Genomic DNA, 22,924 nt, shown 5'->3' with positions numbered 1-22,924 from the left:
ACATATTTTTTTGAATTTATTATATGTATTTATATTTTATAAATTATATTTTATTATTATAGCTCTATCTATATCTCTATCTCTATCTCTATCTCTATCTCTAATCTATATATATTAAAGCATAATGAAGTATGAAAAAAAGTTTATTGCGTTCAAATTTATTGGTAAAGTTTTATATTTAATATAATTTGTGTATATATTCATTTAAACATCAATTATAATTAATTTGAATCCACATATATAAAGAGGAGAAATTAGATATAAAATAAATATAGTTCTTACATAAATAATTTTTTTCAAATGAATAAGTTTTTGATGGAGATTTTCGACAAATATCGCCTGTTATTTTATTTACAAATTTTATTTAAATACGTTAGTTATATAATTAAAGTAGTTATTTCAAATTCAAATTCCATTCAAAAAAAATCAAATTCAAATAATAATATAAGTACCAATAAATTTTAAAATCAACATAATAATAACATAATTAAACTTTTTAAAATATTAAATACGGAGTATTACATTGTATAGTTATACTTACATTTTTAATCAAACTAATTCTGAGCTCAAGAACTCAAGTACGTTTTTCTGTTTTCACAACCATTACTTTTTTTGCTAATTCAGAGGATATCAAAAATTTAATTGGTAAATTTTTTAAATTAATAATAGTTCGTGCATTACACGGGACAATTAATAGTTCTTTACTAAAAAATAAATAAACAAATAAACATTTTGAATCATGTTGTTGGATGACCCTTTTCATATTGATCTTTTTATGAGCAGAAAGAACCCACATCTGTGACGGGATCAAACTTTCACCATACCGCTAAAAGCAAATCTTAAGTAAACCTTCTAATCTACTATATGAATTCTCGGGATGTTGCCTATTCATCTTCCTTTGCCAAAAAATTAGCAAACCACAATGCAGACTCCTTTGGATACCTTGTTAAATTATTCTTAAAATCAACAAAAATTAGACCAAAACGAACTGTGTACCCCTCGTTCCATTCAAAATTATCCATCAACGACCAAACAAAATAACCTTTCACGTTCACCCCTTCACTGCAAATCAAATTTTTGCACACTTCATTAGATCATCATCAAGAAAACTATTTGTAAGAACATATTAGGAGGAAAACAACAACAACAATAATAACTCACTTGATTGCTTTTGAGATGTAGAAAATATGCTCCCGGTGATAGTTTAGTCGGTTATAATCAAGGCGTGCTTCCGAAAGCGTTAAATTTGAATTGTTTACTTCATCATAACCTATAAAAAAAAAATAGATATTTAACGGATTAAATTATACCATACTTTTTATTTCCATATAATGAAAATTCTATGATTTTTCTATAGGTAATAGGTTACACCATGGTTTTAATCAAAACAAAAACTTTAAAATTGAGAATTAACATTTAAAAAAAAAAAAAAAAAGGTTTGTCAAATTATTTGTCAGACGACAAAGCATTATTGCGCAAAGTATTATAGAAATTATAATTTTTATATTTCTTATTGCGGATGGCAATGAGGCAGGACATGACGGAAAGTATACTCCTAGTTCCCGTTCTTGCGACCTTGCCCCGCTCTCCATCCCCATCCTTGTTCTAGCAAGAAATTTTGGGCGGACGGAACCCACCCCCCTACACTTCTCTCCCTCGTAAATCAAACTTGTAGTTTAACTAATAATAAAATAAAATTTCAGTGTATTGGGGGTTGGACGAAAAGAGATATCCATGTTCAGGTGAGAAATATATAGATAAACTCCTCATTTCTGCTCTCGTTGAAGCGAAAATTTCAATGTATTAGGGGTTGAGCGGGAAGGGGTATCTCTATTCTTGGTGAGAAATGGATATAACTCACCATTTTTGTTCTCATTAGAGCGGAAATTTCAATGTACTTGGAGTTAGGCAGGAAGGAGTATCTATGTTCCGGGCGGCGAGAAGGGGATACAACTTGCCTACTAGTTGAAGAGAGATGATTCCTTGCATTTTTTATAAGGAAATAGAGAAGTAGTATTTTATTACCATTTTCAGTGATGTAGATGAGTGGAATATTGTATGTCTTTTTTACATAATGCAATAGCTTGTAAATTCCTTGTGGATAGACATATAGCCATTCAGATGCCCCCTGAAATTATTTATTAAAAAAACATGTTAAACAGAGAAGATTATCAAATGAAAGAAATTAATTTTTAAGAAAGAATTTGGGTTTGGAACTTCATAAAATACATACCCTTGGACCAATTGGGATTCCATTCCTTTCAGCTGCAAAAATTGACACAGAAAAATTAGGAAAACAAATTATTTTACTGACACAAGAATTATGTTTCACACTTTCACCTACTCGACCACCCACTCAGGACAAAATTATTATTATTTGGACTTACTTAAGGTGGTAACTTGGGAATCTGTGAGAGCACTCAGGATTCCATTTGTAGTGGTGGATTCAGTATCAGTTGCATAGCAAGATGTATAGTAATTTAATCCAAGAAAATCAAATGATCCTATTAACTTCTTGGATTCTTCTTTTGAAAATTGGGGGAGACGATTCCCAACCAATTTTCTCATACTCCCAGGATAATCTCCTTTTGTTAATGGATCCAAAAACCTGAAATATAAAACCAAAAAATAAAATAAAATAAAATAAAATAAATAAACTTATTCAATATGAAAGTATATTCACATACAAATAAATAGTAACTTTAAAAAAAAAAAATTTACATAATTCAATAGATCAGAATTTTGTAGTTTCTCATCTCTCCTCCACATTACAATAAACTCATAAAAAAAAATTGAGCAAAAATTTTCAATGAAGATGCTCTAAGAATGCATTGCTGGAAATCTCGCTATTTCCGTCCAACTTTCCGTCTATACCTATTTGCGATGAAAAGTTATGATTTTTTTATAAAATACGGACCAACATTATTGTTGGCCGGAAATGTTGAACAGAAATAGTGAGATTTTCAGTAATAATAATGTAATTTCATATACGTGAGTTCAAACTCTTGACCTTGTACTTAAATTTAGGATAATTAGTTAAAAAGGGAAAATGATAAATTAGGCAGGTGGCAATGTGGCATGAAACACTACACTTACCATCCAAGCATAAAGTCAAGACCTCTTTGGGCAGCTTGTTTGTCACTGTCACTACTTTCATTGAGAGGCTCCATCCATTGTGATATCAGTGTTATCCCAATCTTTCCTTTTTGAATTTTCTGCAATAAATATTATAGTTAATAACTTAAAACTAAATTACACAATAATTAAATGGCTATATATATACACTACAACACAATCAAATCATTACTGAAAATTACCTTCGGATATGGTTAACTAACTCAAAATAAATTCATAATCGTTGTTTTACTAGAAAATATATATAATTAAAAAAAAAAAAGTATGACTTTAATCTTATTGTAAGCATTAGCGTATAAATATTTAGGGACCTACACCGCTACACAATTAGTTGAAACTCATCCCGCATTTATGTGAGATGTCTTCCACCCATATATTATTAAAAAGTATATTTATTTTTAGTGGGGCCCTAAGCTAGCTTAGAAAAAGTTATTAAATCATGGCATGGCACATGCATGAACAATAAAGTTGTTAAATAACGAAAATGACAAATCAACAACTTATATTAGTGCTTTCATTGTATAAATATCCAAATGAAGTTGTCTAAATTATTTTAAAATAATAATAATAATTTTGCAAACACACTTTAGACAATTAATGAATTAAAAAAAAAAAAAAAAAAAAAAAAAACTTTGCAAACAATTAAGGAACCCAAAAAAAGGCAAAAAGCAGCAATAGTATAATTGAAGGATAAAAATTGTTATTTTCTTTTATTTATGTGAAAGACGACAATTGCAACCTATACGTGAACTTCGAGTAAACCCGCCTTATAATTTAACTTGTCAAAGATCACAAGAAAGTAAACTAACCTAGGGTATCCATATAACTAAATGGATTCAACCGAAAGCCAATATACAGCTTTTATAAGAATATTTATTTTAATATATAACTCAAAGACAAAACGTGTCATAACATTACAAAAAAAAAAAAAAAAAAAATATACCTGGAATTTTTGGCGATACAGGTCCACAATAGCAGAATGAGCAAGAAGCAGATTATGACCGACCAAATATGGCTCTAAACCAGGATCTCCATTGTCGGAAATTTTCACCTTGGACGATAATGACAATCGCCATGGAAAACATCCGCTGAGAGATCGAGAACGATCGTTGTTGTCTGGTTTTTTAGCCGACAACGACGAAGAAGAAGATCCTCTGCCAGGTGCAAATGTCCCATTTGCATAGCCATTAGTTGTGAACATGTATGGTTCATTCATGGTGATCCAGTTCTTCACCCTGTCTCCAAACTCCCAAAAACATAGCTCCGCATATTCACAATAATCCTTCCTGTTTTAACAATAAATTAAAACATGTCTTAGTCTTTTCTCTCCAATACTGACTACTGAATCATGAATTAAGTCCGTGCGGCTCGACCGATTATATTAATTTAATGTAAATTGACATAATATCTATCAATATGACACCTTAAAATTTTCGAATTTAATTATGTGGAGGGTTAAGAATATTGGGTTACTTACAGAATTCTTGGGCTTAAAAAGCCACCATACTCATCTTCCAATGCTTGAGGAACATCCCAATGAAACATAGTAACAAATGGATGTATACCTGGCGATGGTTAATTAGCATTAAAAACAGATTTAATTAAGTGTTTTTTTGTCTACCCACACATCGAAATTAATCCTATTTGTGAGTTTTTAAGATAATTACATTGTCTCAAATTCGAGATTAAAAAAAAAAAAAAAGAAGACTTTTTTAACACTTTTTTGGTGTGTAGGGAAACCACTCTCACTTTTACAAGACACAATAGATAAATCGCACTAACAAGATCAGACCTGATGAGACAAATATTTTTAAGTGGTAAGAAAAGTCGGTAACCACTTGTGTAATAGACCGCAACCCAATGCGATGGGTTCAATCGAAAGGGTCACAGGAAAAATAAATAACACTATAAAGATTATGTGAAATGAGTTCGACTGACAAAGTGTTACGCAAAAATCAAATTTACGCTTTTTTTACTTTAAAATGCATTTTTTACAATTATTAAATCCCAATAAAATATAGTAAACAATGTACCATTAGCTAGAAGCTCATTTATAAAGTTGTTGTAGAAGTTGATTCCCTCTCTGTTAATGCCAGCACTGAGTCTTCCTCCTGAAAATTAATTCAATTTATAACATTTTTATTTTTTTTAAAAAAAAAAACTAAAAATAAAAATTTATTAGTTTATTTCAATTTATTTTTTATTTTTCATTATTATTACCTGGCAATACTCTTGACCAAGAAATGGAGAATCTGTAAACATCCAGCCCAAGTTTCTTCATTATCTGGACATCCTCCTAGAACAAAACAAAAATTAAGGAAATTTTAATAATTATAAAAAAGGAACCTAATTACTATCTAATTATCTAAATACTTACTAATTAATTAATTAGCATTAGATTCTTAGATTCCCCAACAATTACCTTGTATCTATGATAAACATCAACAGCCGTAGAAGCATTAGTCCCATCCGTCACTGTACCTGCGGTTCAATTAACACATATTAGTCTTAACTATCCAACCAATTATATCTTTGATTTTGGAGAAAAGTTGACAACCACTACTAAATTAAAATAAGCATTTTGGATGAAATACGTCTTTTAAGTTTTAACTCTAGTCAGCAAAGAATTCTAAAGAGGTAAACCAGTCTAGATTACTCATAATTAACTTATTTAAATCAAAAAGATCAATTATCTGCTAACTCGGTTGAAGTTGCCCTCAACGAATTATATCTACTAATACGAGACCAATACAATTAATGCAATATAAAATTCCTTTAAAGATTTTGACAACTTCAATTTAGTTGACTTAGTAATAACGTTTTAAGTCCACTCTTATAAGAGTTGTCAACTTTCTTGATTTGAAGGCGATCAGCTTTAAAAGTCGAAATTGGGTTTTACTGTAAATTTTTTCATAAATTAAAAAAATCAAGATACCTTTTTTCTTAGAGAAGGTATCCCAAATGCAAGGTTTCCGACCACCATCATTTGTTGCTCCTTCCGTCTATAATTTCAATTAAAAACTTTTATTTTTCTAAATTACCAGAGAGAGAGAAAAAATGTAAATAAAGAAATTAAAAAGCGTATAAAAACGCCGGCGGCGAACCTGATAAGCTGACGATGATGCACCGAATAAGAAGTCGTCCGGGAAGTCACTCCGGCAAACCTGGAACTTCCGGCCGTTTCCGGTGAGATGATTATCCATTTTCTTATCGCCGTACATGTTCCTATGCAAGCTTGTTTTAATGAAAAACAAAACAGAAAAGATCGAGGAGAGGAGAATATATGTGTGTGTTCTGGAATGAAGATTTTCTTGGAAGATATATAAGAGGAGTCTTGTGTATTTATGCGTCGTAGGTTGTAGGTGGCATGCTGACAAATTAAAGACGAAAAGTGGTGGCATTATCCGACCAAATATTTGAACTTCGAGAAACACGTAAACATGTAAATTAGAAAAATAAAATTCAACTAACCCGGCGACCAACGCGGAATATAATTATTGTTTCTATTTACAGTCCGCAGTTGCTATCCAAATGTGTATTTTGAATAAGGCAGAATAGTTCACATAGACAGTTCAGTTGGTCACAATGTGAAGTTTAGGATAATGTTTTGGGACCGAGTCTCACCCGTAACATAGTGAGAGGGACTTCTTGTGCACAGTAAGCAAAAGTCTAACATCTGTGTTCAGTTGAGTTACCATGATTTGCATTTTCCCAGATGCTCTGTCGTGTCGGATTTAATTTTTTGAGAATAATAATGGATAAGGCAGAATATAATTATTGGTGTGTTTTTTTGTTCTTCTATTTATGCCTTTATTCATTATTATGTCTAGTGTATAGTAATTAAGTACTTTTCCTTTTTCATTTTTGATCATTTTAAGGTCCTTAATTACTATTTGAAGTTACATTTTACATGACGTGGAATATAATTATAGTCTTTTTTTAATATATTATATTTTTCATGCAAGACTAATCACTACTGGAAATTCTGAAATTTCCGACCACCTGAAAATGATCTTAAATTAAGTTGATACCAAAAAGTCCAAAAAGTGGTCGGAAATAGCAACAAAGGTTTTTCCGGATATCAAAAGTGGTCGGAAAAAGACTTCAACTTGATTTAAGATCACTTTCAGGTGGTCGGAAATTTCAGAATTTCCAGTAGTGAATCTTAAATCTTCACAAACCCCACTCAAAGACGCTAGAGGAAGTAAATTGTGAATTATCTAAATTCAATCCTCAATTTTTATCTCTGCATGTATACTTTACGTATAATGAGTCTTTGTTACCTCTGATCGATTTTTATGGTTGTTGTATATATGTATGCCTTTATTCCTCTGTGTTTTTGGAAATTATTGTACTGTGAAGACGGGTGGATAATGTTGTTGACACGCATGCAAAACATTATTCTTGTGGCAATATAATTGTATTGCTCCGCACGAATATGCAAAACGAGGATAACCTTATCCTGCTAGGAAATTATATTATTCGATCGGTCGGGTTTTTAATTAACCAGACCAAATTATACAAAATCCTATCATGCATATTGATGTTCGTTACGTTGTTTGTTGGTGCATAGGAAAAAATAATCATTCAATTAACAGAAACATTATTATATATTAATTGAATCTTATGAGGTAGGATTATTGATTGTCACAATAATTTAGGTAAGCGAATCAGATAATTGGCTTATTAATTACAATATTCTAAATTTTACTCACTGTAATAACTATTTATTAGCTTTATATGTTTGAATTGATCGAGTAACTTAATTTGGTTTATCTTCTTATAATTTTTTACTGGTTAAGATTACAATCATTACACTCAAAATAATATATCTATCTTTGAATAACAATTAGAGACTTTCCCATTAGTCAACCGAGGTTGTTGGTGAATATAATATGTTACAATTAAGAATTAAAACTTGATGATGATGATGTTTGTTTGGAAAATAGAATAGTTGATGTAGTTCGAGTCAACGTACGTTTGGTATACGTAATTATAAACACACATATATAGTATTAGGGGCAAATTATTCTCAGGACCTGCATCTAAATATTTACAATTTACATACTAAATGAGTAAATGTTCATAATTTACTTTTTAAAAATTTATAAATTTGTATACTACAAACACACAATGTTAATAGTGGCGGAGTCAGGATTTACGTCGAGTGGAGGCGAAAAAATAAAGGTAAAATGAATTAAAAAAATGTTCAAATACAATGTATAAATATAAAATACAAAATATCAAATACGAATAAAATTGTTAAACAACTATATGCTAACTAACATTAACTAATTATTCCAAATAAACAACTATGCCAACCAACATTAACGAATTTTCAGCAAATGAATTCGTCCTTAGTAATTAACATAACCATTAAACAACTATATCAGTACAAATGAAATGCATGGCAACTAAATGGAATGCATCTTTCGAACTACTGACATTTCATTCATATTATGATCGAGGTAAAACAATATCCTTACCATCCAAGCCAACCCAAACTTTGTTTAAATCTTAGTATATTTAGTATATATAGAATTTATATGGGGTAGGGCCCACTGCCCCCATTGTGGCTCCACCACTGAGTATTAACATATATGTAATTGATTATCTTGTTTTGTATTCACAAGTTCATTTCAAATACTGCAATCACACATCTTATATTATATTCACAAATTCCCTTCTACAGTTGTTATGTGTTTGGACTTAGAAACACAATTTATATTTTAGAAGTTTACAATTCTAATACTAAACATACACAAATTATACGTCGTTCCATGGTGTTACAAAACATCATGCAGCAGCTTATAATTACTGTACTTATTTTTAATTAAACTGAAAATTAAAAATCATGTCAGACGATCTACCAACAATTTATACCAACAGATCACCATCATCTATAGGTATATAATAAGCAGCATAATATTTATATTCCAATCTACTATACATTCATTATCCATAAAATGGATGTATGATTCAGTTGGTATTGATTTATCCCTTGAGACATACTTCAACAGAAAAATCAATCCAAAATAAATTCATAAACTTTATTTTACTAACCATTGTGAGATACAGGGTTTAAATGAATTATTTAATTATTAATTATTAATTAGTTGGAATAATCAATGGGAGAAGAATGCAACCTAGCTAATAGAATTGATTATTCCGACTAATTTAATTAAATAATTCATTCAAACCTCTACCATGCCTACTTTTACATAATTCAAAAATAAAATGTAGAAAAGTAATCCACCTTCCTCCTTTTCATTTTTTTTTTTTTGGACTGCACAAAAATATATGGTTAACTATATTTATTTATTTTTTAACTTTTGAAAGAATGATCGAGTAAGTAGAGAATGATTTTTGAACCAAAAGGTCACAAGTTCAATTATTCTTCTCCAAAAGGTTGAATCATCAACCTAAGGGCTCCACACTCTGTCTTGAATGTGAGCGCACACAAAAAATTTGCCTACTACTAAATTTCGAACATTGATTTCTTCTCCCAAGAGTTGATCACAAATTCAATTCTTGCCAACATCCGTGGTTAAGCTCTAATAAATAAATAAAAACTATATTTACTTTTGAGGATAATTATTGGAGAAGCAAGTCTTAAGTGAAGTTTTTCCATCCACTAATATATATGCACGATCAAATGAGAACCACATTTCTCATGCGACATACGAATTGAACTACATATTATGCATCTTGTAATGCTTGATTGTGCATTCACGGATAAGTAATTGTGCATATACATCCTAGAAACACACATTTTTATAATGTTTGATTGTGCATCTTATAATGTCTTATGGGAACATAAAAAAAAAAAAAACCATTAAATCAAGTTGGAATCAACTAGATGTCATCTAATTAGCACATATATTTATTTCTCTATAAGTTTGTTCCACCATACACACCCAATCATAATCCTTGAACTCTCGAATAGCCTCTAAAATGTGGTAAAAAAATTTCGCTCATATAGCCACATAATTTCGAATAACAACTTGTGAATTACACTCTAATTCAACCTTAACTCAACTTTCTCTATATTAGGACTATTTGTATTTGAGTCGACTCCTAATCTTAATCTTCCTATGATTCTCTCTTTATATATTCCCCCAATCTGTACAATTATATTTACATTCATTCAATACAATTCTATCAGTTATCATTCTCCATCTAACCATAACAAAAATTTCGTTTGAGCAAATAGTAGATTTATATTTCAAAAATAAACTAAAATAAAATATGATAAAACGTGATATGTTTTTAAACGTTTTGTACATGTGACTTTTTAGAGAAAAGTACATTATATTTCGTACACGTCAAGAAATTAATGTGCATGGATTTGGTTATTTGAATGGATAAGCTAAAAGATTAGTCCAATTGGCCAAAACTATATATAATAATATATTCCATTTGTATTTTTCATTTTTTTTTAAATTATTGTTCCCAAAATGATTTTGTCGGGACAGGGTTCACGATAAATCAGATAAAAGGATATCGGGGTCTATAGTTACCAGTTGGTAAGGAACATGATCCATCCCCCCCCCCCCCCCCCCCCCCCCGCCCTGACAAAAAAAAAAAAAAAAAAAAAAAAAAAAAAAAAAAAGGAGAAGCTGCGGTACATCTCTAATTCTGGGAAACAAGTCGATGCCCTACTTCGAGTTCCTTCCTTTGTAGTCAAATTTGATGATACGCTTTGGCGATGTTACCTACCAAATAATATATAGGTGTATAGAACGGGGTAGGAAAGTAGTAATATTATTACTCGGGGAGCTAGGCCCAAAAGATTACGTACAAAACTCGAGATATAGGTCCAAAACGACGGTTCAAATAATAAATAAATGAGTAACACGAACAATAGCTCAAGTAATGAACTAGCAGTATTAATACCGTTGTCAAGAATCGAACTGTAGTGAATGAGTTAAAGGAGAAGACTCTAGACCACTAGACCGTAGGTGCTACCAAGCCATGCGGGTACAACGCTCAGGGTACACCTGACGCACTAGGCACGCGACAGCAAGCGAAAGCTGGTGCGCCGACCGACAAGCCGCCAACGCCCCCTAACTAACCTCTCTCAACCCACCTTTTCTTCTACTAGACCAAACCAAGCACACCAAATCCGGCTCATGACTCATATCCCAATCAAACCCCACCTATAAATTTCTTATCTCATTTAATTAATAAAACAAAAACCTATTTTTCAAAGAACAATATATACTCTAAAAAAAATTGTAGAAGGTTTGGTCTGCAAAACGTGTAAAATTATTACAGCATTTTTTAAAAATATTTTAAATAAAAGAGAACTCATTCATTAATCAAGTCAAATAGAGCACATCATATAAAAATAAAGGCGGTTCATTGACTATTTAACAAAAGCGAAATATATATATTAAAATAATATTATAGAATTCAGATTTTTGAAAAAAAAAAATATTTCATTTTTTGTTCTAAATTTAAAAGTGATAGTTCACTTTTAGTAACATAGTTAACTTATCAAATGGTTAGCTTATCAACCAATTTTAATTTATTTGACAACTATTAGTTATTTAACTTGTTAAACAATCAATATGAGTGTTTGATTAATTAGCTTTTTCTAACAACTTATTGCTCTAAAATGCTAATGCTAATATTCAAAACAGCTTTTTGAGAAAATCATTTTACATGTAATCAGCTACTTATTGCTCTAAAATGCTAATGTTAATATTCAATGTAATCCGCTATTGCTCTAAAATGCTAATGCTAATATTCAATGTAATCAGTTATCAATTAACAGCTAATTTACCAAATATTTTTCTACTATCAACTAATTTAATGTTATTAACTAGTCAAACCCACAAACTCAATAAGCTGCTATTTACCAAACACCCCCAATAACTATAGAGGATAATTGATTCAGAAATAACTATAGAGAATAATTGAAGGACTAAGTCCCTCCCAATAATCATTATCATTATGAAAAAAATAGTGAATACTCAATAACGAACAAAGCATTTCAAGCTTTGTTGCAGAAAGCAATGAAAGATCAGAACTGCAAGAAATGAAGAAACCAAGAGAAGAGATATTCACAAAGTGACAATTTAGAAGAAAAGGGGATTGATTGTATGTACAAGTAGAGTTTCCATGATCAATTTGGGGGGAGCTAGATTGAACTGTACAGTGGGAAATCAAGCTAATCATAAGAATCCCCATTATGGGTTCTTGTAATATGGTGGTATTTACACCAGAACAGTTAGCTTCCATCATTTCCAATTTGCCGGTTAGCGCGATCAGGAAGGGGACGATGATTGGGAACGAATGGTCGATGATGATGTATCGGGTAACATGGCGACTGTCACGATGAAGAACTCGCACCCAACAGGGAGACCATAAGGCGTTGTTGAAGTTGTTCCTGAATTCAAGGACGACAACCGGCTCGTTCCTGCATCGGACATCAATGAATCTCCTACTACTCGATCTCTATCGTGGTGGTGGTCAGCTTGAGTCGAGGGCGAGGGTGGGGCCCTCACGATCTGTCGTTCTATGTGCACAATCTGCCCGACAACGTAGCTTGGGCGGCTCGGGAGATGGTTGGTGAACAAGGCCACCGATTCTGCAGAGAGGTAATAGCGGGGGCAGTGGCGGTTGATTGCCTCGTAGTATCCCGCTGAGTTGAGCACGAATGCTGCAATCTCGTGAACTTCGAGCCGAGCAAAACATATCTTCTCTTTGTTCGCCTATAAACACACAGGAAACGCAACAGAGAAACCTCGTTTATTTCAAAAATTGTATATAGTATATATACCTTTTCGGGATGCAACAATGATATAGTTACCATCGAAGACAAAAAATGAGTTACCTGCTTCTCGAGTTGATGTTTTTTATAGAGGGCGTTGACGAGCTCTTTCTTCTCTTCAACCTCCTTCGTTAGCTGCTTATTTGCAGTTTCGGAATTCGAACACCTTTCAAGCAGCTCTGCTCGGTTCCTCGACAATGCAGCAACTTTCTCAGCGAGCACCCGGACACATTCTCGGAACTCAGCGGTGCTATCATCCTCCTTTTCATTAATAGAACTAGTATTCGAAAAGACGGAAAAATAAAAATAAATTTTGAGTTAGTGTTTCTTGGGTTAAAGGGTTCTACCTATCCCCGCCCAAGTTTATACTAAAATATTAGGATGAAAAGTAGACCATAAAACGAGTGTCAAAAGACGAGGGAAATAAGACTCACTTTGCCAAAGACTGAGATAAAGCACGTAGGGACTCGGCAAAACCAGCTGTCCCGCCCGATAAAATACAAGTTCTCAATCTTTCGAAGAGGCTACGCATTTTTACAGCAGAAGCACGCAGTGCACTATACTCCGAGGCCCTTCGATCGGCCGCACAAAGATGGGTTTGAGCTTCCTCCCTTGCCTCGTGAAGACAATTCTCCAAGTGGGCACAATTCATCTGCAGACCAATATAGAAAAGAATCACGGGGTATTTGAGTTAAGAGAGATTTAATAAACTATCAGTTACACGTTTGGTTCACGGAATGAATTTTTAGGAATGCTATTCCATAAGGAATGGAATAAGCCAAGAATATAATAGGAATTGTATTCTATTGTTTGGTTCGCAGAAGGAATAAGCCTATTACTGGGAATGCTATTCCATTCCAGGCCTACTCCGCGAACCAAACGTGCCAATCAGTTGCATAGAAAAAAAAAAATTTATGGTGGCATGAGTAACGAGAGTCGAAGAACAAGTCACCGCGACATTGCTACCATACCATACTACTTATATTGCCGTTTAAATTGAGAAAAAAAAAAATGTAGTTTCAGTCAACAGTACCTGAGATTCATCGAGGAGCTGCCTCTTGTTCTCCAACTCCATGTTAAGCTTGGCGACCTTTTCTCTCAACATCCCGAGCTCATTCTCTGCTTCGTTCAACTCGCTTGATTTTTCAGCAAGTGCGTTTTGCAACTCGAGAACCAGATCGGCACTTACTTTCGAATCCATGTCGGGTTCAGCTGCTGCTTCAGAAGGTAAAACGTTCGAAGGCTGAGACACACTCAAAACCATAGAACTTGACGGGATCGACACAGCCACATCCACCGTCTCTTTTGCATCCTTGTCAGAGAAGTGCTCGTGTTCTTCATCACGGTGAGGATCGAGCATAGATGAATCCAATTGCGGGTTAATCGTACTGGAAGAATCCGTCATATTATCGTACAATGCTTCTTGTGCCGCCTTTCTCTGTTTGGAGAGAAGCCCCGGTTTATCTAATGAACTAGAGGCACACGAAAACTCATCCATAGCGGCTTCTCCAACGCCCGATATCTCGGATTTGCTACCGTCGTTCTTCGCAGCCGAAGCGGTTAAGTTCGACGTGCCCTCATCGGCAGAATGCTTATGGCCTTGCGAGTAATGATCCGATAATCGCTGCTCCAATTCCTGGATTCGTTTCTCGTACGATTCACACTGCATTTGTTTCGTCTTCAGCATAGATTGGAGGTGTTTTTCGTACTCGTCTTTCAGACGTAGGGCTTCGGAGGTTTTCTCCCGGATATCTTTTCGAAAACTATCGATTTTACTATCGTCGAGAGATTCGTAATCGAATTCAGGGCTAATGGAACAAATCACGGCTATCTTAGAAGCAAGTTCCGCTCTTAGTTTCGCATTCTCGACCTCCATCTTGCTGGTTCCAGCGATATCTAGAAACTCCGAACCCTCGGAATCGACCTTCTCAGAAAATTCAAAGGCACATTCATCGATTTCGGCCGATTGTGAGCCATCGTTAGACATGGAAAACGAACTCTTGAGACCCGAATGCTTCTCGCCTCTGTATGATAGTCCCATCAAATACTCAGGAGCATAACGATCGAGCACCGAGATATCAATATCGAGCAACTTGGTATCGAAAGGACTTATATTCACGTCACACTGGCTAGGGGTATCATACAATCCCATCGAAAACAAAACATCCCTCGGAATGTATGAACTGTGAACTTTAAGGAACTCCTCTCGCCTACGAATTTCCGCTTCCCTCTTGGTCGCGAGCCGTTCAGCCAATTGTCCCGCCATCCCCATATAGAGCTTCATCGAAGCTTTCCTTCTTACAACCTCCGCAAGGCACGCTCTATATGCAGGACCGATTCCACGAACCACTCTAAGGTGTTCAAAAAGATCACTCTGACGCTTCAAAGCCTCCTGGAAGACGGAGAATTTGCACCGTATATCCTTGATCATATACTGGATATATGCTATCTTTTGCATATAATTATGCACAAATAGGTTCGTTTCGTTCTTTTTATCCTTGCAGAAATCAAGCAAACCCGTGATTCTTCGATCACAATCCTGCATCTTGCGGAGATAAATTTTCTCGTGGCTTTCGTACATGGGACCCAAGGCAGAAACCGCATCATGAGGACGAAGAGAGGATGACGACTGGCCAGTGAGGCAATCATCCACGAGCCTTTTTACCATATTCACATCTTTACTGCACGAGCATGAGCAAGAATTGTGTAAATATTAACGGTTATAAACATGTGTAAGAATGAAAAACATCATATGCATCAGAGGTTTGATATGAATTATGAACACATTGCAAGAAAGAAAATCAGAATATCCAATCTTATGGTCGCATAAAAACTTGGAGGCACTTCTCCACTTAACCCAATTCACCGTATTTCTGATTTGCATAATTATCAATGTTTCCCTATGAAAAGTAGACCCAAGGTATTACAAGTGCATACAATTTTGAGCATCCATTGCATCAAACTCAACTCCACCCACACCAGTATGTTATGCCGAATTTGCAGCATACACTGAAGTAAAATATTTCTTCAGCACACTTTGAGCCCCTCATCTCTGGGTTAAACTATGGAAACGAACCTAGCATATGTCTAGCAACTCATCCATCACTAAAGTAAAAAAGAAAAGGTTAAGGCCCTATTTGATAAAATAGTTAGCCTATCAGCTAATTTTGGATTATTTGACCACTATTAACTGTTTGACTTGGTTAAACAATCAACATGAGTGTTTGATTAATTAGCTTTTTGTAACAACTTATTGCTCCAAAAAGTTAAAATTCAAAAAGCTGCTCAAAGTAGCTTTTTCGATAAGCTTTTTGAGAAAGTCATTTTGTATGTAATCAACTATCAACTAATAGCTAATTTACGCCTCACACTAGTAACTATCATAGGTATCTTTAACTCTAATGTAAATAGGAGGTAAACCTTCTTCTTTAAGAACCAGCATAAAACATGTCTTGGTAATCTATAATAGACCTGTGCACTGCGAAGAGCAAGCATATTTATACTTTTTCTAAAAAGGTGCATCTAAAAGAGAATGGGAGAATATACACTGACAGAAAGCTCTTAATATTTAATAACTGTAATGAATGAGAGAATCATGCTGCCTCTCACTATTTTAAGTTGTTAGCGTATTGTGGCTCTATGCTTCTATTTGAATGGCTTTAAAATGTAATGGATGAGAGAACCCCTATGCAAAAGCAAAGTAAGTTAAAAGCATAGTAAAAAAAGGTTTGCCTTTATCATCAGAATCAGCATTTGTGCATTGAACACTCTGTTCGATTGGTAATCAATGGCCCTATATGGTAAAATAGTTAGCCTATTTGCCAATTTTTGCTTATTTGACCGCTATTAGTTGTTTCACTAGGTTAAACAATCAATATGAGTGTTTGATTAATTAGCTTTTTGTAACAACTTATTGCTCCAAAATGCTAAAATTCAAAAAGCTACTGGATCAGCTTTTTGAGAAAGTCATTTTGTATGTAATCAACTAACAGCTAACAGCTAATTTACCAAATACTTTTCTACAATTAGCTAATGATATCAACTAGTCAAACTCACTAACCCAATCAGCTAAAAGCTAAGCCATTTACCAAACACCCCCATATCATAGTCTCGAGAAGTAAGAATGAGTTTATTGCATCATGCGTAATAGGGTATGCAAGATTTCAAAAGTATATCAAATGAGAGCGGGGGCTAAATAAAAGGAAAATAACACCACTACACCACAGAGAAGGAGAAGGGAAAGAACCTCAAAGCCTGCATTATGCTCTTTTGCTCACTGAGATACTTCTGATGGTCTCGGATGGTCTGTTCCAGATCCCTGATAATATCAGAAGCCTTGCTCGAAAATAATTGCTTGGCATTGTTCTCTAGCTCTCCGAATTCCTGCTTAAATTCGGAAACCTTATTATCGAACTGCAGGTGGGAACTGTTACAATCCTCTACCAACTTATGCAAGTTCTCTTCCTTCACAAAGTCCAGCAAGCATTTCCGGTTGCCAGTTTCTAAGGATGGATGGAGTTTGCAAGATCTCAACCTCTCTATATCCCTCCCGAAATTCGTTATCAGATTAGAGTGGCTCCGATGCTGCTGCGAGTAGCATTTCAAGAATTCACCATAGTTTTGCTGTATCATCCCGTAGAAATGATCAAGATTTCCCCTAGCAATCCCCATAGCTCTCTCCTGCACCTTCTGAGCTTTTAAAAGCCTCTCACAGGCCTCGATTTTCACTTGCGAAAGCGTGTAAATGGCGTTTCCGCAGTGGAAGTGGTACCTGAACTGCCTCTCGTACGAGGGCAAGGCTTTTAGGGCAGGATCCGAAGCATCATCCAACGGGTGGGGATCGTGGGTAGCGGTGGGCAACGGGGGATCAGGAATGTCGATTTTCTCGACTTGCTCGGGGGCTGGAGGTGGTGCATTGCTCCGCATTCTTGATTTGTTGAACAAGAACACTTCTTGATCGTCCGATGGGAGCTTGTAAGTCGAGAGGGGGCACCGAGGCTCCAGTTTCACATCCTGGCACAAGAGAAGATGATCATTCGAGGGAATCCCGCTCACCGATTCCAGGTATTCCTGCACGTTTTCAACGAGCGTATATCCATTGCAACTGAGCTCAAACGATTGCCCGTTCTCGGCAATGTGAACTAAGAGCTTCCCATTTTGAACTGCACCAGACAACACATTTGAACTCATCTTCTCCCCCAATTCCACAACTCCTCACCAAATAAACAATTATCAAACCACCTTAAACTCTTGCCACGCCGCAATCTCCAGCCCTGATCCACAAAATCAACAATCAAAACAGAAACTTTATGTATATCGAAACATACCCACCCCTCAAATGATCCAAAGCAACCCAAATCTCAGCAAATCCAAAGAAAGATCTTATCAATATTCAATACAACCCCCCCCCCCCCCCCCCCAACTTCAAACCAGTCTTAAAACCCCATATTCAAAACCTCCAAAACCCCAATTTCACAATTCCCCTCTTATAAGATTCCCAAAACCCACTCCACTCCCACCTTAAAACACCCAATTTCACCCGACCCGACCCACCAGCAAAGCTCAGATTTTTCAACGACCTCCGAGAATAGTTCGTCGGAAAAATCGCAACTTCACCGCCGCCGACAAACCCCCAATTCCCACAAAACCCAAACGCAACCAATCAATCAATCCCCGCCGCAAAAATCTGCAATCAATAAACTAAACCGGGCCCATAAAACGCAAAAAACAGAACCCAAATGCATATGCTCACAAACACAGATACATCCACAATCGAAAGAGAAACAGAATTACTTGTGATTAGGTCAATATTCTCTATGTATCTGATGATGGGTCTGCGTTTTCTTGTTTTCTGGAGCTGAATAATACTCTTTTGTTCCCTTCCTTTTCCTCTCCTTTCTTCCCCTTCTTCTCGCTATTTATCAGAGAAAAGGGTCCTTGTGAAAGAAGCAACCAACAGGGGTCAAGGAAGGATTTTCGCAGTGGTCTTTTTCCCAGTTCCTCCACAATTTCATAAAAGAGAAAGAGTCCTGATACAACACACACACACACAAAAGAGAAAAAATGTCGCAGCTGCCTTATATTAAACCCCTCTTTTCCATTTTTGTGGATAATGATGTCTATTGATGGTAGGATTCTTAGTATTTTCTCTCAATTTTATTTCAATAAAGGCATGTTTGGTTCAATCTTTTAATGGATGGATGCACCTATGCAAGGGACTTGTGTGGTGTTGACACCAACCAATCCAAAGAATTATAATACGATGATGGGATGAGTGAGAGCGTTACATAAATATTATTTTATGATCAGATTATTATTTCATGTGTTTGAATTTAATTATTTGACATTTACTTTTTTTTTTATGTATATTATAAGAAGTCGAGAATCTTACACTATATTCTAGTTCTGTCCAGAATGATTTGGTAATGTTCAATTTAATTGATTTATTGATATATTTAATTGTTATGAGTATTGTGAATTTATAGGAAATTATGGAATATTACGATAGTCGTTATTTATGTAACACAAAATATGTATTATGCTTGGTTTTAGTGAACAAAATGAGAATTTTGAGAGGGTGGAACATAATTGAAGGTCATGAGTTCGATTTTTATCCAACAAACAATAAGAAGTTTACTACAATTGTAAGTATGTAACCATAAAATAATGCATGTTCTTTTTTTTTTTTAATACTACTCACTCTTTTATAGGTTCAAACCCACAACGTCGCACATAAAAGAGCAACTCAGTGCCAGTGGACCACAAGGTCTATGGTAACATATGACATTATTAGTCATCTACTTATCAATTGTTCTAATATGTTACAGCTAAGAGGGGACAAAGTCAAAACTTGTTTAATAACTCTATCAATTTCAAACAAATCACGAATAACAATCACTATGTGAGATACTATGTAATAGACTAATAATCTATAAATCATATTCTTATGTAAGTAACTTGTAAATCACAGTAAGAAGATCTTGTGTAACTCATTTGCTCAATCCATTTTCAGCCAAGTACCCTAAGCATCTTCATTAGTCTGATTTTTGCACAGATTAAGCCTCATTAAATGAGAGTGGTCACCAGTTGACAACTACCCCCAACATGCTTACTGCTTAGTGGGCGCTTCTGCTGCGATTAATGCGCACTAACTTTATGTTTTTTTTTTTTTTTTTTGCATGGAGCCCAATGGGAGGCAAAAATCAATCTCTCATGCAACTCTTTTTTGTCTTCTTCTCTTTTCTCATTCTCTCTCTTTTACATAAGTTTAAGCATCTTAAAAAAAAAATTTTAAAATTCACTATTATAAATGCCATAAGGAGGGTAAGGCCATAGACCAAACAATCCCTATGCAGTATGTGAAATGTCACAATTAGCCTTCCTTGAGATAAGGACCTCCAAGGGAAGGTAAGGCCATAGACCAAACAATCCCTATGCAGTATGTAAATGTCACAATTAGCCTTCCTTGGGATAAGGACCTAAATATTTATTTAGGATGATACCAATTACCATTAAACTTCCCAAGCAAAATTAAGGTCAACAGTATTTGCCTTTTTCTCATTGTAAGTTACAAAACACAATTATTGCATGCTCGCAGACACAATTAATAATTCCCAATTTCCGTCCATGTCCCTGTCCTTAAAAAAAAAAAAAAAAAAAAAATAGTATACAAAACCAAATTGGGATTTGTGTGAATCCAACGTTTTTGGCTTTTCTTGCGTAGATTCCGTGTCGATAATAATTATAGATATTGTTCCAAGAGGTGGTTAAATGTGTATAGAAAAATTCTCCTAGTAAATATTTTATCAGGTGAACTTTTGTTAGGAGTTTTTTTATAACAGTTTATTGTTTAAAAGGATTAGAATTAAAAAGTTAGTTAAAATAAATTTTTTGATCAATTTTTTATAAAAAATTATTTTGTATATAATTAGCTATCAATTAACAGTTAATTTATTAAACAATTTTCTATAATCAACTAATGTTATCAACTAGTTAAATTCACTACCCTAATAAGTTACCCCATAGTCAAAGTAAGTATAACACACACACACACACACACACACACACACACATATATATATATATATATACATGATTTGGTGTTAATCAATGCCAACAAAAAAAAAAAAATTCTTACAATTTATTAATTAAATATTGATAATAATATTCTGTTTCTTTAACTTAAGAAAAAAGCTAATATTAAAAAAAATACATATAAATATATAATTAATTATTTGGAATTCTTTTGTTTTTGTTCCGACGAACATACTCTTTCTACGTGATGAAGTATTCAATTTTTAATGCATTACTTGACATCTTGAATTTGCATCCTTTTGCACGAAATGTCTAAAGGAGATTCTTTTGGTTTTCTACTTATGCGGACAAACAAATTATAATAATTATTCGAGATAATTCTACAGCTAAAAATACATTATTATCAAAATATATAATGATGGTTTATATATATTTATTGATGGATATATTAGAATTGACTTAAGATTTTAAACCTAATATGACATGGACATAGAACGAAGCATGTAGGCTGAGAATATTCAACCTTGAGATCGATTAGATTTGAGTTCAAAGGTGTACCCGAAAGTAACCCATGATTGTCTCAAGGTCAGATCGATTAGCATCGGCGCATGGGGTCTCGGGATTGTCCTTGACGTCCTGGGATCGATCATCGAGATTAGCCGAGGGACCTTGAGGTCAACCACAACCAGGGGATTATTTTTGCATATATGACATTGTATTATTTTCTTAGTTATTCATATTACTTAACAAAATTATTCAAGATATAAACTTATAAAACAATTTACCCCCTAACATAATGATAGACAATCGTATTTCATGTTGACCTTCTCAATTTCAATCTGTCATTTATGGTAAACTAAGTTAGTTTACTTCATTATATTGTGGTCTTTTACCGGTTAGGGTTACAAGGCGGTCTTCACACGTACAGCCGTACCCATATATATAGTCATTGTGACTTTTTTTATAAATCGAAGACAATCTTATTTTAAGAGAAAATAATTTTATTTTATTTTGTTTTATTTTATCTTTTAAACATACATGAGTCTATATTAAAACAAGATGTGCTCACACACGTGTAATTTTATTTGTATGAATAATTTAAATAAACGTTTTACAAAGTATTCTTAAATTAATTTTACAACTCACATGAACGGGACATTTCAGAATTGACAAATTATTTTTTTACAACTGATATTTTTAATAAACTCTTTTAAGTAGCTTTTTTTTGACCAATTCAATCAATCAATCTTCTATATATGTCTTATTATTATGACATAATAATGAAGTTAAAATGTATATATATAAAACGAGAATAGTACGTGAACATATATATAATACTACATGTAATCAACAATAAAAATAATGCATACTCCCTCCGTCCCATTTTATTTGTCTGGTTTGGTTAATAAAATTTAACTGAAGTTATTTTTAATTTAATTTGTAATAATATTAAATTTAGTATTAATATATAAAATTTATATATTTAGAAACTACATTATAAGTATTATTAAACACACAAAAAAATAATTTATAATTAATTAATAATTAATAATTAATAAAGAAAATAAGTTGAAGAAAGTGTTGGTTTGACCAACAAATAGTAAAAATGGCAGGCAAAATGAAACAAATGAGTATTTATTATTTAACATGCCATTCTATGATTGGCTAGTTATACAATTAAAGAAGAATAATGATGTCTGGTAGCTGAGTAGATGAAACATGATTCTCATACTTAAATGTCATCACGAGTTCAATTTTTACTAACATTTTTTCGATTGAACCCGTTACACGCGATATTTTTAATCAGTTTAGGCATACGTCCTGAATGGGGTGACCAATCATGATTCAACGCACACCCCCTAAAAAGAGGCGACCCAACCCTGATTCTCATATATGAACCCTCGAGTAACGATTGCAGCCCTAAAAAGGCAGAGTGCGACTTTAAAAAAAAGGCCGAGCATGCTTCAATGCACATGC

The 22,924-nt window shown here is 33.8% G+C and overlaps 2 protein-coding genes across 6 annotated transcripts; both read right to left on the bottom strand.

Annotated features, from left to right (window-relative positions):
- Positions 1-702: 702 nt before the first annotated feature.
- LOC109166279 (raucaffricine-O-beta-D-glucosidase-like) lies at positions 703-21,003 on the bottom strand. 2 transcript variants are annotated; one of them, XM_019315215.1, is made up of 15 exons: positions 20,991-21,003; positions 8,491-8,495; positions 6,240-6,397; positions 6,071-6,137; positions 5,558-5,616; positions 5,356-5,431; positions 5,169-5,246; positions 4,613-4,700; positions 4,079-4,421; positions 3,097-3,215; positions 2,388-2,608; positions 2,234-2,265; positions 2,026-2,128; positions 1,162-1,270; positions 703-1,062 (listed from the first exon to the last, which is right to left on the bottom strand). In XM_019315215.1, the coding sequence occupies exons 3-15, from the start codon at positions 6,354-6,356 to the stop codon at positions 885-887; spliced, it is 1,590 nt and encodes a 529-aa protein (XP_019170760.1). In that variant the 5' UTR covers positions 6,357-6,397; positions 8,491-8,495; positions 20,991-21,003; the 3' UTR covers positions 703-884. The 2 variants fall into 2 exon arrangements, with proteins under 2 accessions (XP_019170760.1, XP_019170759.1); XM_019315214.1 differs by lacking the exons at positions 8,491-8,495; positions 20,991-21,003 and having other exon boundaries at positions 6,240-6,461.
- On the bottom strand, positions 12,159-19,019 carry LOC109166276 (autophagy-related protein 11). 4 transcript variants are annotated; one of them, XM_019315208.1, is made up of 6 exons: positions 18,493-19,019; positions 17,160-18,186; positions 13,947-15,594; positions 13,348-13,565; positions 12,977-13,190; positions 12,159-12,854 (listed from the first exon to the last, which is right to left on the bottom strand). In XM_019315208.1, exons 2-6 carry the CDS (start codon positions 18,101-18,103, stop codon positions 12,408-12,410), a joined length of 3,471 nt encoding a protein of 1,156 aa, XP_019170753.1. In that variant the 5' UTR covers positions 18,104-18,186; positions 18,493-19,019; the 3' UTR covers positions 12,159-12,407. The 4 variants fall into 4 exon arrangements, with proteins under 4 accessions (XP_019170753.1, XP_019170751.1, XP_019170752.1 ...); XM_019315206.1 differs by having other exon boundaries at positions 17,160-18,613; positions 18,707-19,019; XM_019315207.1 differs by having other exon boundaries at positions 17,160-18,599; positions 18,707-19,019.
- Positions 21,004-22,924: the final 1,921 nt, after the last annotated feature.

Source organism: Ipomoea nil, unplaced genomic scaffold (assembly GCF_001879475.1).
Source record: "Ipomoea nil cultivar Tokyo-kokei standard unplaced genomic scaffold, Asagao_1.1 scaffold3087, whole genome shotgun sequence".
Lineage (NCBI taxonomy): Eukaryota > Viridiplantae > Streptophyta > Magnoliopsida > Solanales > Convolvulaceae > Ipomoea > Ipomoea nil.
Note: the sequence above shows the minus strand (reverse complement) of the source record. Positions and strands in the feature narration are given on the sequence as shown.